A 15,313-nucleotide genomic window follows, 5' to 3' on the forward strand; every position below is an offset into this window, starting at 1 on the left:
GATTTTGTCTTGTATCAGCCTGTATAGTCGAACTGTCTTGCCTCCAGCCACTAGCATTCTGTTGTCCCCGCTCAGTAGCCAATAAGCCGTCCTGACGCGTTTCCCCAAACCTGACTGACAGCCAATCAAATAATGTGTTCCTGGCCAGCATGGCTGTGACCTGTGGCCAAACACTTCGACCTTTCCCTCTCTAACCTGCCCTGTACTGTCCTCATCCACACTGCGCTAATCTGGTTAACTAGAGCTGTCTCTGAAATGAACAAAAGCTTAATCTAATTCCCACTTAGCACTAATTAAGAGATTATTGACCTCACATCCTATTATCATAATCATCGAGCTTTGGCAAACGGTCAAACAAAAACAAAAAGGACTCAATGGAATGACAGCAGGAGTCCAGAATCGGATGCCAGCGCCGGTTTGCTGTTAAAGATTCTGTGTGTGACAACAGCCCCCACTCAGATAAAATGCAGAGACACACTGAAGGAAGAATTGTGAGGTTCCTCTATCTGCCTTTGAGACACACACACACACACACACACACACACACACACACACATTCCACCTTAAAGCCTTTTACTGTCCAGAATGTCAGCAGCCATCTCCAGCACTGTGGCCTGTCACACAGAGTGAGAGAGAGGAAGTGCGAGTGTGTGTGAAGTGTATATATATATATATATGAGTGTGTGCGTGTGTGTGTGTGTGTGTGTTTGTGTGTGTGCGTGAGAGAGGGGGGGCAGACAGAGGCTGAGGGACGGAGACATGCAGGAGGGAGGGGTGTCCTTGAAAGAGGACAGAGGTGTTCAGCTGGATCTAATGTGATGGAGGAAACAACTGGAGCATATACACACTCGCACACACAAACACACACCACTGTTGCATCAATAACATTCCTTTCCAGGAAGGAAAAAACAACATTTGTTGGGATAAATTCACATGGATCCACAATCCGTCTGACTAAATCCGTTTGTCCCGTTCAACCCTCCACAGGCCGGCCTTTTATATCGGCAGTATAGAAATGGGAGTGAGAGCGGGGCCGAGCCCCAGCCTGGCTCTCTGCAATGGGCCTCAGCATCATTATCATCAGCAGCGGGCCCTCTCAGATGCGCCAGCACAAGATCAAAGGAAAGCCTCTCAATCTTCTCCCCTCACTGAGGCAGCACAGAGCAGCTCTATAACTGGCATCTTGGTCCTGCGATAATCCTCCCATTGATCTACTTCACAGAGTTCAGTCTGCGCCGAGGCTTCTGGGTTGAGGGTTAAAGATGCTGAGGAATGTCTGTCAGAGTTTGCAGCACTGGGTGCCAGATCTTATTAAGCCATACGCTGGCCGAGCGGGGCTTTACAGTGTCCTTTTTTTTTTTTTTCTTTTGCAACTTGTTTTCAAGGTGCTTTGCTTATATGAGGTAATGTAAATGTTTCATGAGAGCTCCTGGCATTTGCATAGATTCTACCCAGATCATCATTTAGGCTTTCATAAAGGATACAAAAATAGGTTGTGTATTTAGCAGGAGCAATTAAGAAGCACATCCGCTGCACATGTAGGCATGGAGAAGGGGGGCAAATGAATTCACCTTATTTTCTAGTTCCTTCCTTTCCTTTGAAGTCCATGAGAGGGATGTTAGACTGGAAGGCAGAAGGAGAGGGTGGAGGGTGAGGATGAATTCAGGGAACAATAGACCAGAGAGCCATTACCTCAGCTCTACCACTCGGCCTCCCTCTTCTCAACGTCTCCATCTACTGTTGACTTGACGAACTATTTGCTTCTCCCGGATGGTTCTGCTGACTGGCACTGCTGAGTTGACAACACAGAAGTCTGTTGATATAAAGTCTGCTGTAACTCAATAAACAGCTTAACTTTAAAGAAAGATAAAGTAGTTGCATTTCATGTCACTAACCACTAAAAGCTTTAACCTTTTCAAAGATTGTGAACACGTTTCGAGGGACAATCAATGTATAATAAAGTTGTTGTTTAGTCGGGGTGATACAATGGTCACCAAATCAACGCACCTTGTAAGGAACATACATCCTAAATATGAGTATCATCCTATTGCTTCATGCATATCTTTGCACATTTTGCTTATAGGAAAAGTTTGACCTTTTTATGAAATATGTTTATTCGCTTACTTGGTATAAGGAAGAGTGATACCAGTCTGTTGTCTGTAAGCTCAGCTTAGCATAAAGACTGGAAGCAGCAGGAAGTCACTGCACCTGGCCAGGAAATAGTCCAGTTCATGAACTTAAACTAAAACTAATCATTTTGTATAAATTTAAACAGACTAATTATATTGTGTTGTTGTGAGCCTTAGTGGTCCTGGTAGGTTGATGTACCTCTGTTTGCCCCTGTGTCCAGTCTTTATGCTAAGCTACGATAAGTGGCATCTGGCTGCGGCTTCATATTTGTCCCACAGATAAGAAAGTTGTGTCAATCTTCTCATTATGGCAACAAAGTGAATAAGCACATTTCTGTCAAATGTCAAGCTATACCCTCAATTTTTACTGTAACACTATAGAATGTTTCCGAGAAATAAAGAGAATCAACGACGGAGCAAGAATGTGGTTGAGTTTGTAGATGTGGTTTGGTCAGAGTGCATTAATGTGATATTTTTAAAATTCACAGCCAACTCTGAATGTGTTTGTGTTGGATGAGACTTATCACATGTATTTTTTTTGCCTCATAAACACTATAAACACTCACAGGCCAACTTACACACACACCCACTCAACACACTTCCGTCTTAACCGCACAATTTTTCCAAGCTTGGCGAAATGCATTGATAAGCAAGTGTATGCATACAAACACACACACGCACACACACACACACACACACACACACACACACACACACACACTGCAGTGTGTGAAATTGGGTCAGCAGTGGAGAGTGGGCTTTAATGCTGAGCACATACGCTCTCTAAAACTGATCTGCATATTCATGTGGGTGGCTATCAAAATGACACACACACAAGTAGACACGCACAGATACATGCACTCACATAAATAAGTACATGCATGTACACATTGGCCCTAACTTATCCATCCCACACACGTGCCCACATGCACACAATGCCTCACAAACACACAAATGCACACACGCACACACACACACACACACACACACACACACACGCACGCACGCACACACACACGTAAAGACAACAAAGCACAAAGCACAAAGCAAACCCTGCATCTCATGGATATTGCAACTGTCAGGGAGCCACAGGGGGTATTTATGTTCAACTCATTCTAATTCTGTGGCTAAAAAAATTGCTTCTTCCTCTTTCAGCTGTACCATGTCAATCATTTTCCTCTCCTTCCTTTTCTCTTTCTCCCGCTGGCAAAAGCGGTGACTATCTTTCAGAGCAAAGTGAAGTCCGGCTGATGCTGGCTGCCCAGCAGAACAGCTCTCATTACTTCAGAACTTGAGTGAGTGAGTCGTAATATTGTTGAGGTGCTCACAGTCCTCCAAAAAAGATATTCACGTACTTAAAAAACTGAAACAAAAAAAAAAAAATCACCATCACCAGGCATCATTCTGCTGCTGAGCTTAGAAGACAGTCTGAGAAAGAGAGGCAGAGCGAATGAAAAGGTGTGAAAAAGAGGCTGCAAAGGTAGAAGAGGAGAAAGATGGAGAGGAGGAGAGAGATGGAGGTCTCTCCCTAAGGATATACTTGTCAAAAACCCCTACTTTGCGTTTCTGACTTTTTCAGCGATGAACAACAGTTTTCTCTGACAAAGCATTTTCCTGCTTATTTGCAGACGGAGGGAGGAGACGGGGCTCAAGTTGGAACGTGAGAAACTGAAAGGATGTAACAAAGGATTCAGAGCCAGTAAGCAGATAGCTCTGAAGGCCGCTAGGGGCCAGGGAGATGAGGGGGATGGGTGGAGGGAAGGGGTGGTGGCTGGTGAGGTCTTTTGAAGCGAGAGATGGTAGGGGAAAGAGAAAGGAGGAGACAGAGAGAATGAGACAGAGAGAGAGAGTGTGTGTCTCCTGTGTATGTGTTTGGGGACCCACACAGTGAGGCCTGAGCATGTGATTTATTTCAGAATACTAATGTCTCTTTGATCTCCTCTGCTTAAAAAAAAAACACCCTGCTGGGATTGTGGGCACTCACACACACACTCCCACACGTGCACACAAATGCATATATGTATTTATATATACGCTTGCACCCGTACATACCTGCAAGCACACACACACACATTGATATTGTTGTGTCCCCTCAACTGACTGCTGAGCAGGGCTCATTTATGCACACACACTCACATATTCCAGGGCGTCTAATCTAATTTAACTATCGTCAAATCCATAGAGATCCAATTACAAAGATAGAGGGATATTTGTTTTTCTCTGTGCACCCTAAAAGACTAATTAAATTTTCATGTAAAGATGAACTTATTTGATACAACACAAATGTCTTTTCATTTTCATAATTGTAATGTAATATGTTTTAACTGGGGATCCTGTGACTACTCCTGCCTGTTCCAGCTGCATTTCTAGGCCTCTTATCCTCTACAACGGTTAAGCCAGTCACAAAAACAAGATGGTGACATACTCTATTTACTTTTCTTTCTTGTCTCATTGCATCATTATTCCAAGTCAGGGTCATGGTGGAGTGTATCCGAGAACGCACTGGGCAGAAGTACTGTCAATCAAAAGGCTAACAAAGAACACCGGCAAGCAAATACTCCAATTCAAATAAAGTTTCTGAGCTGTTTGTCTGTTGTCTCATATGTCTCCCAGGACACTGAGAGAGACAGAAACTGCATTTTGTCAGTACATGCATGTTTCAGGTAGTATTACAATAGGAGAGAGATAGAAAATAATATAAAAATTTAATTAAAAAAAAACTGAACCTAATCACAGCTGCATTTCCCACCAGTATTCTATCAAAATGATGGGGTTTTAGTCAATGATGGAAACCGTGACCCCTGGTCCCTACATGGTCTACATCAGGCTAGATGGTTATACCTTTAGCTTAAAAAACAGTAGAGCTTATTATAAAAGACCTGCTAGATAAGAGCAAGAGGCAGTCTCTGTGTCTGTGAAATGAAGCCAATGCCGAAGTGCCAAAAACTGCAGTTCCTCAAACAGTCACTTGAGGATGGTTACAGAATGAGTCAATCTCCATAAGACCCCATCTTAAAATATAGGTGTTGCCTAAATGTCAGCAGACAAAGCCACACTCAGAGCTTCACAGCAGCTTTTCAGAAATCTGTGGGTGATATCACAGAGACTTCATCCATATTTCATATAGTCTACAGTTACAATTCATCTCATGGGAGGCATGAAAGTGAGTGCCAAATGTCATGGCAATCCATTTAATAATTGTTAAATTGCTCATTTAAAACAGAAAATGTCAACCTCATGATGCGCTATTGGAGAGAGGTCATTAGCCTATATATGTCATATGAATGCCTGTGCAATATTTTATGACAATCCATATTTTAGTCTGGACCACAGTGGTGAACAGACATAAGAGTATGTTTCTAGCATGGCTAAATTCTTTCACTGTTTCTGTATTCATTCTTTTTTTTAAATCCAATTTGGATTCACTATTTCATTTTTGCAATGTCCAAGGCTGCTTACTTTATTGTCCCAGTTTTATTTTCCAACATGAAAGCACTCTTATATTTTGGATGTTAGCTCAACCTTGAGAGAGCTGACAAAATCATCTTCTAACTAAGTTTGTTCATATCTTCACTTTATAATGTTTTCTATATCCACAGAGTTGTTTTGAACACTTGAACATGATTACTGCTATTTACCTTATTGATTTTTGTGTTGCTGTTGTTGTTGCAAACCCTGGCGGTTAACTTCACTGCGCTCACTCAGTTTTGGTCGGGTAATTGTGGAGGCCAGGTCATCTGATGCAGCATTACACCACTCTCCTTCTCGGTCAAACAGCCCTTACATAGCCTTGTGTGCGTGTTGTGTGTGTTTTGGGTCATTTGTTATATTGAAAAACAAATGATGATGAGAAAAGCCACACCATCACACCTCCTCCTCCTCCTCCATGCTTCATGATGGGAACCACACATGCAGTTCATCTGTTCACCTTTACAAAGACATGGCGGTTGGAGCCAATATTCTCAAATTCTACTCATCAGACAAACTTACAGATCTCTACTGGTCCAATGTTCATTTACTTCTTCTTGGTGTCTCCCTCAGTAGTGTTTTCTTGGCAGTAATTCGACCATGAAGGCCTGATTCACGCAGTCTCCTCCGACCAACTGATGTTGAGATGTGTCTCCTACTTGAACTCTGTGAAGCATTTATGTGAGCTTTAATCTGAGGTGTTGTTAATTGGTGATTTCTGAGGCTGTTAACTGTACTGAGCTTATTGGTCTTTCTTTCCTGGGGCTTTTCTCGTAAGAGCCACTTCATCATAATGTTTGATGGTTTTTGTGACTGCAAAGACACAATCAGAGTTCTTGACATTTTTTAGATTGACTGACCTTCATGTTGATGATGGACTGTCATTTTATGATACTTAGTTGAGTAGTTCTTGCCATAATATAAATGATTACAGTAGTCGAATAGGGCTGTTTACTGTACGCCAACACTACCTCTAAACACAACTGATGTTCTCAAACGCATTAAGAAGGCAAGAAATTCCACTTACTAACTTTTGACAAGGCCCACCTGTTAATTAAAAAACTTTCCAGGTGATGACCTCACGAAGCTGATTGAGAGAATGTGAATGAGTGAGCAAATCTGTCATCAAACCAAAGGGTGGCTATTTTGAAGAATCTAAAATATAAAACATATTTTGCTTTGTTTGCACTTTTTTTTTGATTACCACTAATTCCATATATGTTATTTCATAGTATAGATGTCTTCAGTGTTAATCTACAATGTAGAAAATAATAAAACTAAAGAAAAGCCATTGAATGAGAAGGTGTGTCCAAACCCTTGACCGGTACTATATATACATACATACACAGTCTATGTACAGTTGGTTGCTTGATAAACTGATATATCAGTCTCTTCTGTATTTTTTTTTTTGTATAATTACAATTCATCATAAATTTACAGCTCTGAAAGAAGCTGTTTTTCTCTTTACTCAGTGTAAGGGGCACAGCTGGATTAGGTTTTATTTTTCTTGTGAACACTTTGTGTGCTTCCACTGATCACCTGCTCTCCCTCTCCCTGCTTTCTCCTGGGTCTGCTGGCGAGCCGCTTGAAGTGAACTCCACAGCTGTGGCGGACTAGAGTAATCAAAAGACAAGCCAGCGTCTCATACAAAAGACTGTCGGGGCTAGACTTCCAGAGTGTGCGAGGCTTCATCTGTCCAACCTAGGCAAAATGCATAGGGTTGCAGCATACTGAGTTTATTTTGCATGTGAACCTGTATAAATTGCATTAAAGACATTAAAGAGTATTTTTTCTTCTGGTTCCCATTTAAATAATTGTTGTCTAGCAGCAAGCTAGCTACACACATGTGTCTGAATCATTGACAATATAGAATGGACAGTATGTGTAACTCCGCCCACAGGTTTCTGAAGAGCCATTTTGAAGGTTAAAATCTGTGGCACTGGCCACTGCCATGTTGGTAGTCCTGCCTCTTTCGACTCGTGGCTAATCTAAAAATTGGCAAAGACGTGGATTGTCGAGGCAGGCTGAATGACACCTGGTTGCTCTATAATGGCACCCACCTGTCAATCAAAGCAGCAAAAGTTTAAGCCTAAATATAATTTGAACAGGTGAGTTCTATAAGAATTCAGTCTCAGTTCAGTTGTCATGAACTTAGCTGTAGAGACCAAAACTGTTTTTTGTACCAGGCTGTAAACATGTTTGTTTCTGCTGGGAAGTTGGACATTTTAACATGGGAACATGGAATTACAGTTTTGCCACTTTCGCACTGGCTTCACTTCACAGGCACGGAGGATGCCGTTTGGTCCTAACACAGTGTTTACAGACCAGTCAGCTTCCTATTAGCAGCTACAGGCATGGTTAGTTTAGATGTGTTAGAGGATAGCATATAATATCTCCATTGAAAGAAGAGCAATGTTTTTCCAAGTGGCTTTGTTTAGAGATTGACAGTGTTATATGGTTCATTGATCTGATTGGTTCGCCCCTGACAGATGCTGATAGGCAGATGGCTCATCTAAACCCCTGGCCTGTATTTTTACCTACGCTTTTTCAAACAGTTTACAATGTCGACCTTCCAGATGCTTCTGTGGTTCTGGTGCAGTTAGGTTAAGCTTTTCCTGGTGTGCTGTCTATTCTCTTGTACTGAAGTGCTCTGCCAAGTGTAAAATTGCAATATTCTTGAGTGGCATTGCCTTGTTACATCTGATAGCAAACCCTGACATTTACTGTTGATGTTGTAAGTAGTTATTGTGCTGTGAAACTGCAGCTAGGTTAGAAATAACTTGATGTTGTCTAAGTTTGGACAGTTATCTGCAGCAGTGAGAAAATTCACCACCAAACACATCAGTCCCAGAAATGGTGCAATGTCAATAGATTTTTTTTTAGTTGAAGTGTTTTATGGTGTATTTTCTTTCAACAAAGTATGCTCAGGCTTGAAATAGGTCGAAGTTAGTCTTACCGCCCTCCTCCTGCAAGCCCCTAGACTCTGTTGATACATGGAATATGTCAGAAACTCCAGCTCCTCCCCGATGAACACCTCCAGCAGCAGCCTCAGGGACGTCAGAGCATGCAGCTGCTGGCCCGGCTCTTCTGGGTTTTCCTACCCTCGTCTTCGCAGCAGACAGCAGACGCAGCAGCTTGGTGATGCCACCTCTCATAAGGGGCTGCCTCAGGGAGGCACAATGCACCGACTCCAGCGGGTTATGGAATTAGATATTGAACAAAGCTGTAAATGATCACACCTGCTTAGACCTGTAATATCAAGTATTATAGGTTTTTCATAATCTTTGAAATATTCATTTAAATCTGCTCATGGTGACCAACACAGAGAATTCCACCAACTCTGTAGTCTCCCTCAGGTCTAAGTTTTAGGTTCACTCACACTACTCTCATTGTGTGAGCATTGTATGAACTGTTTTTAGCTCCAAAGCTCTAAATCAGCTATGTGCCACCTGGACAGTTTCGAGAGCAAAGGTTGCACCCAGAGTTGGTTGTGTTATTTTAGTAGCAGCTAAGGTAGCATCTAGCGGCTAGAGATGTCCACACCCTCAGACCATTGTAATTTTTAGACTTGTAGTTTTCATCTCCAACTGTCCATTGGGGTCACAAAAGATTTTCTACAACTCTTCATGGTTCACGGTTTTGTCAGGCTGATGTAAAATCTGAGACATTCTCCTTCAGGTTAAAAGATACTGTGTGGTACCCACTGACAGTATAAAGAATGGACAGAGCATGAATGACATCAACCGTAGGTTTCCGCCGAAAATATGTGATGCTGGCCGTTGCCATGTTGGCTGTACTGCTTCTTCTGCCGGACCTGAATGACGCTTTGGTGCTCAAACAAGCCATCTGTAATAGCACTCACCTGTCAATCAAGGGGTTACGCTGTTAATTATGCGCACATTTAAGTCTTAATATCATTTAAATGGCTCACAGTTGTCACTAACTGAAATTTGTGCCAACTGTGCTTACAGAAATTGACTCATTTCTGCAACCAGCCTCAAGCGGCCGCTCTGGTTTTTACAGTTTTTAGCACTTCTGCATCGGCTCCATTTCCCAGCACCGGAGGTTGCCGCTTGGTGGTACCCTGGTAACTCACCTGGTAGAGCAAGCACTGGGTACAAATGCTCAGTCTTTGCCGCAGCAGTCCAGGGTTTGTGGATCCTGTGGCTCTTTGCTTCATGTCATCCTCGCTTTGTCCCAACTTTCCTGTCATTCTTCAGCTGCCATTTTCCGATAAAAGGATCAAAAGCCCCAAAAATCTTTTTAAAAAATCACTTACCCAAAACGCCAAAAAAAAAAAAAACATGTCTAAAAGATAAAAGATAGAATAATGAAACCATTCTCCTTGTACATGTTACCACTTGGGTCAATTATAGCCAGACACAACCTTTCTTTTCACTGTTATGCAGACGACATACAAATCTATCTGCCAGTGAAGCCAAACAGCAATGGTCAATGTTCTTTGTTTGCTTGTATTGCCGATATTAAGCAGTGGTTGGCTCAAAATTTTCTTCATTTAAACAATGACAAAACTGAGTGTATTGTATTTGAATACTGCGACGGCTGGCCTCGGCACCCTGTCCTCTAAGCTGAATTCAACTGTTAGAAACCTGGGAGTGACCTTTGACAGTCACCTCAGGTTTGACAAACATATCAACAACGTTGTCAGGACTAGTTTCTTTCAGTTGCGTCTCCTGGCCAAAGTAAAAATGTTTTTAAGCCGTCACGACCTAGAGAAAGCCATCCATGCTTTAATAAGCTCTAGGTTAGACTATTGTAATGCACTTTATGTTGGTGTCTCCCAGTCATCCCTCAGTCGACTTCAAGTTGTGCAAAACGCTGCTGCCCGTCTTTTAACTGACACCAGCAAACGTGCGCACATCACTCCTGTTCTTAAATCCCTTCATTGGCTTCCTGTCTTTTATAGAATTGATTTTAAACTTTTAACATTTGTTTTTAAAGCTTATAACGGCCTCGCCCCTTCATATTTATCTGAGCTTTTAACTGTCCGCAATCCTGCTAGAGCGCTGAGGTCCAAAGATCAACTGTCACTGGAAGTGCCCAGGTCAAAATATAAACACTGGGTTGATCGAGCGTTTTCCCTGTCGAGATGCGTCTTGTTTCTGATCTGGGCCTTTTTAAATCCAAGCTAAAAACCCACTTATTTAGGATGGCTTTTAACACCCAGTAGTATGATGACACTTTTATCATTTCTTATTCGATTTTGTTGCATTTTATTGTTTTTATTTTGTTTGTTTTTTACCTATTGTTCTCGTTATTTATTATCTACTGTAAAGCACTTTGGTACACCGAAAGGACTGTTGTAAAGGGCTGTATAAATAAAGTACATTTACATTTACATTTACATTCTGCATGACTACATACCATAAAAGGTAGTGAGAAAACGAAGCCTGAACTCTGAATGTCCATCCATCCTCTTCCACCCCTCCACTCTTCATCTTCTTTCAGTCAGGCGACAACTGCAGCATTCCTTAGTCAGCCTTTAATGCAGCTATATCTACAATATATGTACAGTATATGGTTGGATTTAAAATACTTGCCTTTGCATTGCCCCTTAAATGCATTAACTCTGCCCCTGTGTGCAATGAAAAGTTCCCCTTTTACACATCCACATTCTCAGCTCCATCGAATGCACAGAAAACTCAGCAGTTTCCTGAGAATAAAAGGTGGCAGGTCAGAACTCCTCCGAAAGTTGGGACCATACAGCAGTAGCTTTGCTGCTTACAGCTGTAATCCTGCTCTCTGGGTCAAACATGCCTTGACACCACTCACGGACAAGCAGGTGTAAGGACAGCAGGCTTCAACCAAAGATTTCCTGGAGACAGGAAAAGTACAAGCAAGAAAAACTGCAGGTAGCTGATGCTACTGAAGGCAAGCTGTTTTAAACAGCCTGCTCTGTGTGACAGCTCAAAGTAACACAGAGAGACTGGTCTGAGATTGTGAGTACATCCCACTGGACCTAGGTGTAACCAGAGCAATTTACACTCGTGTCTCTTGGCTCTGGCAGGCTGTACGAACTGTATTAGTTTATGTAAAGCTTTCTGTCACCATCAGCACCTCCTTCATCCTCAGCCACCTCTTTCTTAAGTAGACAGCGCCATCTGGTGGCCGCTCCCTGCTACTGCTCAGAGGGTGGAGCTCAGCTTTGTCTCAACTTGTTCAGCGTCTTTGTTATGTTGCTGTCAGGAAGCAGAAATGGGCCTTGAGGAGCTGGCGCTGCGTCTCAACGACAGTGGGTATAAAAACTGGCTGAAAGCAGCACGGTGTCTGCTCCTACTGAGGGAAGGTCTGCATCCCTTCATTACCCAGCACATGAGAGATTTCCACGGAGACCTGCTCAATCAAAACACCCTGCTGCGGAAACCGTGCGAGACTTCATGCAGACCGAGAGGGACTAAGGTCAGATAAGTCTGTTATTCTGCTTAGTTCTTTAATTTAATTTAATTCTTGTTTCTGTCGTATCCTATATAGAGCGAATCACTTATTATGAGTTTTAAGAAGGGTTGATCTTCTTAAAATTACAAATATCACACTGTAAAAATACTCCACTTGACGTAAAAGTCTTGTATTCAGACCCTTACTTAGTAAAAGTATTATCAAAAATGGTCCCATCAGTGTTTTCCTACTGTATATGATGTTTTTGGGGTTAATATTAGGTCCAATGTGTGAAATTTAAGGGGCTATATTTACAGAATATGCCACAAATGGAATAAAATAATCATAATTTAGTTTTAATTAGTGTATAATCACCTGAAAATTAAAAAAAAGTTCAGTTTTTCTTACCTCAGAACGAGATAATATTTTATATTTACAGATGCCGTAGGTCCCCTTCCACTAAGACCTCCGTGTTGAACTGTCATGTTTCTACAGTAGCCCAGAACAGACAAACTAAACTCTTGCTTGTTATGAGGCCTGTTATGTATGAAGAATGTATGAAGAATGAAGGCTGGGTGCTCTAACAGTCACCCAGTAACTGCACTAAAGTGTCATTCAGAGTGGCCACGCTGTTATTTTAATTATGCATAACTTTAAGCCTTAAAGCCTTAGCCAATTTTTTTGTGTACCAGGCTGTAAACATGTTTATTAGTAATCAACCATGGAGGTTGCCGCCATAACCCTCCCATATTAAAATGTCAAATTTCACAGCAGAAATGCTGTGATTGCTTTGATTGACAGCTAGGTGTAGTTACAGGTGTCTTCTTTGAGCACCCAGGCTTCATTCAGCCCACCTCAAGTCCACCGACGATCTACGTCTTTACAGACTTTTACATTAGGTGCGATGACTCACACAAGACTCACGTGTCTCTAAAAATGAACTTTTCACTGAATTTAAGTACGAGTACCTCAAAGTTTTTACTTCGGTACATTAATGAATAAATGTACTGCAGACATATTATTCACTGTCTTCAGTCACTGTGTTTCCCGCTTATTCTCACACTAGCTTGTGTGTGTGTGTGTGTGTGTGTGTGTGTGTGTGTGTGTAGTTTTCCTCACCATGCAGGGCGTGTTCAGAGTGGCAAAGAGTGATCCTGAAACACCACAGACAGCGAGAGACAGCCACTGTGAACTGGGGCAACTGTTTCCCTCCCCGCTGGAGAAAAGACAATTGGGAAGTGGCCAAGGTAGCCTACACACCGTCCCACACACAATGACTTAACTTCCATCTGCTATGACGATTTGATGTCACCAGTCACTTCACTCTGTATGATGCAGTAGAGTAGTTAGTCAGAAATAAATGAGAGCAACTACTGACAAAACCTATAAGCACTGATCTTTATTCTTCAGTTTCATTTTACAGGAAATTAAACTGCAACTTTATTTATTTATATAGCACCTTTCATGTAGACATGCAGTTTAAAGCGCTTCACAGAGAAAAATAAAACAGAAATAGTCAACAATGAATAGAGTCCAGGAAATTAACAGATTAATCCTTACTATATTTACTGTCGCAATAAAGAATAAACTCCCAGCAATAATAGGGTGTTACAAAAACAAGGTGCTATAATAAACCTGTAAATGTCTCACATTTCATAGATTTCATTCAGCAGTTTTAACACATGAAATGATTTATGTGAAACGAGCCGTCGCTACAAAAAGTCATGCTGCACATGAGATACTGCATGTACAATATGAAAAAATATCTTCTTTCAGAACTCAAACTCACTGAGCAAATGATCAATTAATAGAGGAAATAATTAGCAGACTAATCCATGATTAAAACACCTGAGTTCTTGAAACAAGTAAAATCAAATGTGCTACATTATACCACCCAATGGAAGCGTGTCTCGATATGCTAAATCAAAATAGAAAAATATGACAGACTGAAAAGTTTTCAAAATGTTCTGAATGTGTGTGTCTAATGCAGCTCTCTCTCTCTCTGTCTCTCTGTAGGCCTACATGCCACGGGGTCAGGGGGAAGTGAAGGGGGCAGATCAATGCGATGCATCTGCTCTGCTCAACCTAATCAACTACTGTGATTACTTTCAGTCTGTGGATCTAAAATGTGTGCGAGAGGTAAACATTCATATTGTTTAAAATGGGCATGCTACATTTGCTTGATATGCATAAAACTTTGTAGGTTCAAGACTCAAACTCGTGTGTACAATGGCATGTTTATGCTCTTTATTTATTTATGGAAGAAGTGAGTCACCCAAGGATCTAAGGCTGTAAACTGGCTTGGAGGGAGTTAACATATATAGAATTATAGTCAGGGGCCAGACCCTGACAGGCTTCAGTAAAATCCTATAATCAATCCTGAAACATCACAGGTAGACAATGGAAGGAAGCTAAAATGGTGGTGATGTGATGTCATCTTTTAAAGCTGGATTTGTATTTGTTCCAATGGTCCAGAGGAGGATGGCATCATTGCTGGATTTTTGATTATGATGTTCTGTAATGTCTTTGTATTTCCAGGTGATCCGTTTCAGGAATGAGTTGATGCATTCTTGTGAGTTCTGTGTGAAAGATGAATGGATGAAGCACTACCAGACCACTCTGAAAAACCTTGTGTGGCAGTTCAGGAACCAACCACAGATGGCAACAGTTGGCCGACAGATCGAGGAGGTGAGCATGTTTGTCTGCGTGTGTGTACCTCCGCTGATGCTGGTGTTGAAATATTGTGCCTGTTTGTTTGTTTGATTAGATGCTGACGGTTGATTTGTCAATATATGTATCTGGTTGGGACCAAATGGATTCTGCTGTCATGGATGGAATAGAGTGTGATTCTACCAGCCAATGCAAGACCAGCGCCAACTTAATCAGCCAATGGGAGGCTGAGTTGCTACAGGAAAGGCTGCAGGAGTTACTGCATGCTGCTGCTGACGATGATGATGATGATGACACAAAGACACAGGTGCGAAAAATGAATCCAGATACACCTGTACTTGCACACTTCCAAAAATAGAAACAGAGAAACATGTCACCTGACTTGAACTGACTCTGTCTCTCTTCATTAGGACACCGAGCAGCTGAAGAGGCTGGGTGGTTTCTTGCAGGCCAACAGAGATCTGGCTGAGAGGTTTTCTGCAGAGCTCAAAGCCATGAGCTCACTGCAGGCAGGAGAATAAGAAGAATGAAGAGGAGCATGTTATGCACTACGTCTTTTATATTTATTATTGTAAATGTGTCAAGGTCAGAAATTCAAATTGCATGTGCATGTATATAACGTTTTATCATTAAAAATCTGTTAAAATCCA

General features: G+C 41.7%; 1 protein-coding gene across 1 annotated transcript; it reads left to right on the forward strand.

Annotated features, from left to right (window-relative positions):
* The first annotated feature begins 11,723 nt into the window (after positions 1–11,723).
* Positions 11,724–15,313, forward strand: LOC104935788 (uncharacterized protein CXorf38). The gene is made up of 6 exons (XM_019257231.2): positions 11,724–12,017; positions 13,103–13,240; positions 14,010–14,132; positions 14,532–14,681; positions 14,761–14,970; positions 15,074–15,313. Exons 1-6 carry the CDS (start codon positions 11,814–11,816, stop codon positions 15,182–15,184), a joined length of 936 nt encoding a protein of 311 aa, XP_019112776.1. The 5' UTR covers positions 11,724–11,813; the 3' UTR covers positions 15,185–15,313.

The sequence above is a fragment of the Larimichthys crocea genome, chromosome X (genome assembly GCF_000972845.2).
Source record: "Larimichthys crocea isolate SSNF chromosome X, L_crocea_2.0, whole genome shotgun sequence".
NCBI lineage: Eukaryota > Metazoa > Chordata > Actinopteri > Sciaenidae > Larimichthys > Larimichthys crocea.

Excerpts from the sequence above, each read along its gene's own strand:
- LOC104935788 (XM_019257231.2), top strand. The coding sequence starts at position 11,814 with ATGGGCCTTGAGGAGCTGGCGCTGCGTCTCAACGACAGTGGGTATAAA. Across the intron at positions 12,018-13,102 it reads GCAGACCGAGAGGGACTAAG|TTTTCCTCACCATGCAGGGC; the intron begins GTCAGATAAGTC and ends GTGTGTGTGTAG. Across the intron at positions 14,682-14,760 it reads TTGGCCGACAGATCGAGGAG|ATGCTGACGGTTGATTTGTC; the intron begins GTGAGCATGTTT and ends TTGTTTGATTAG.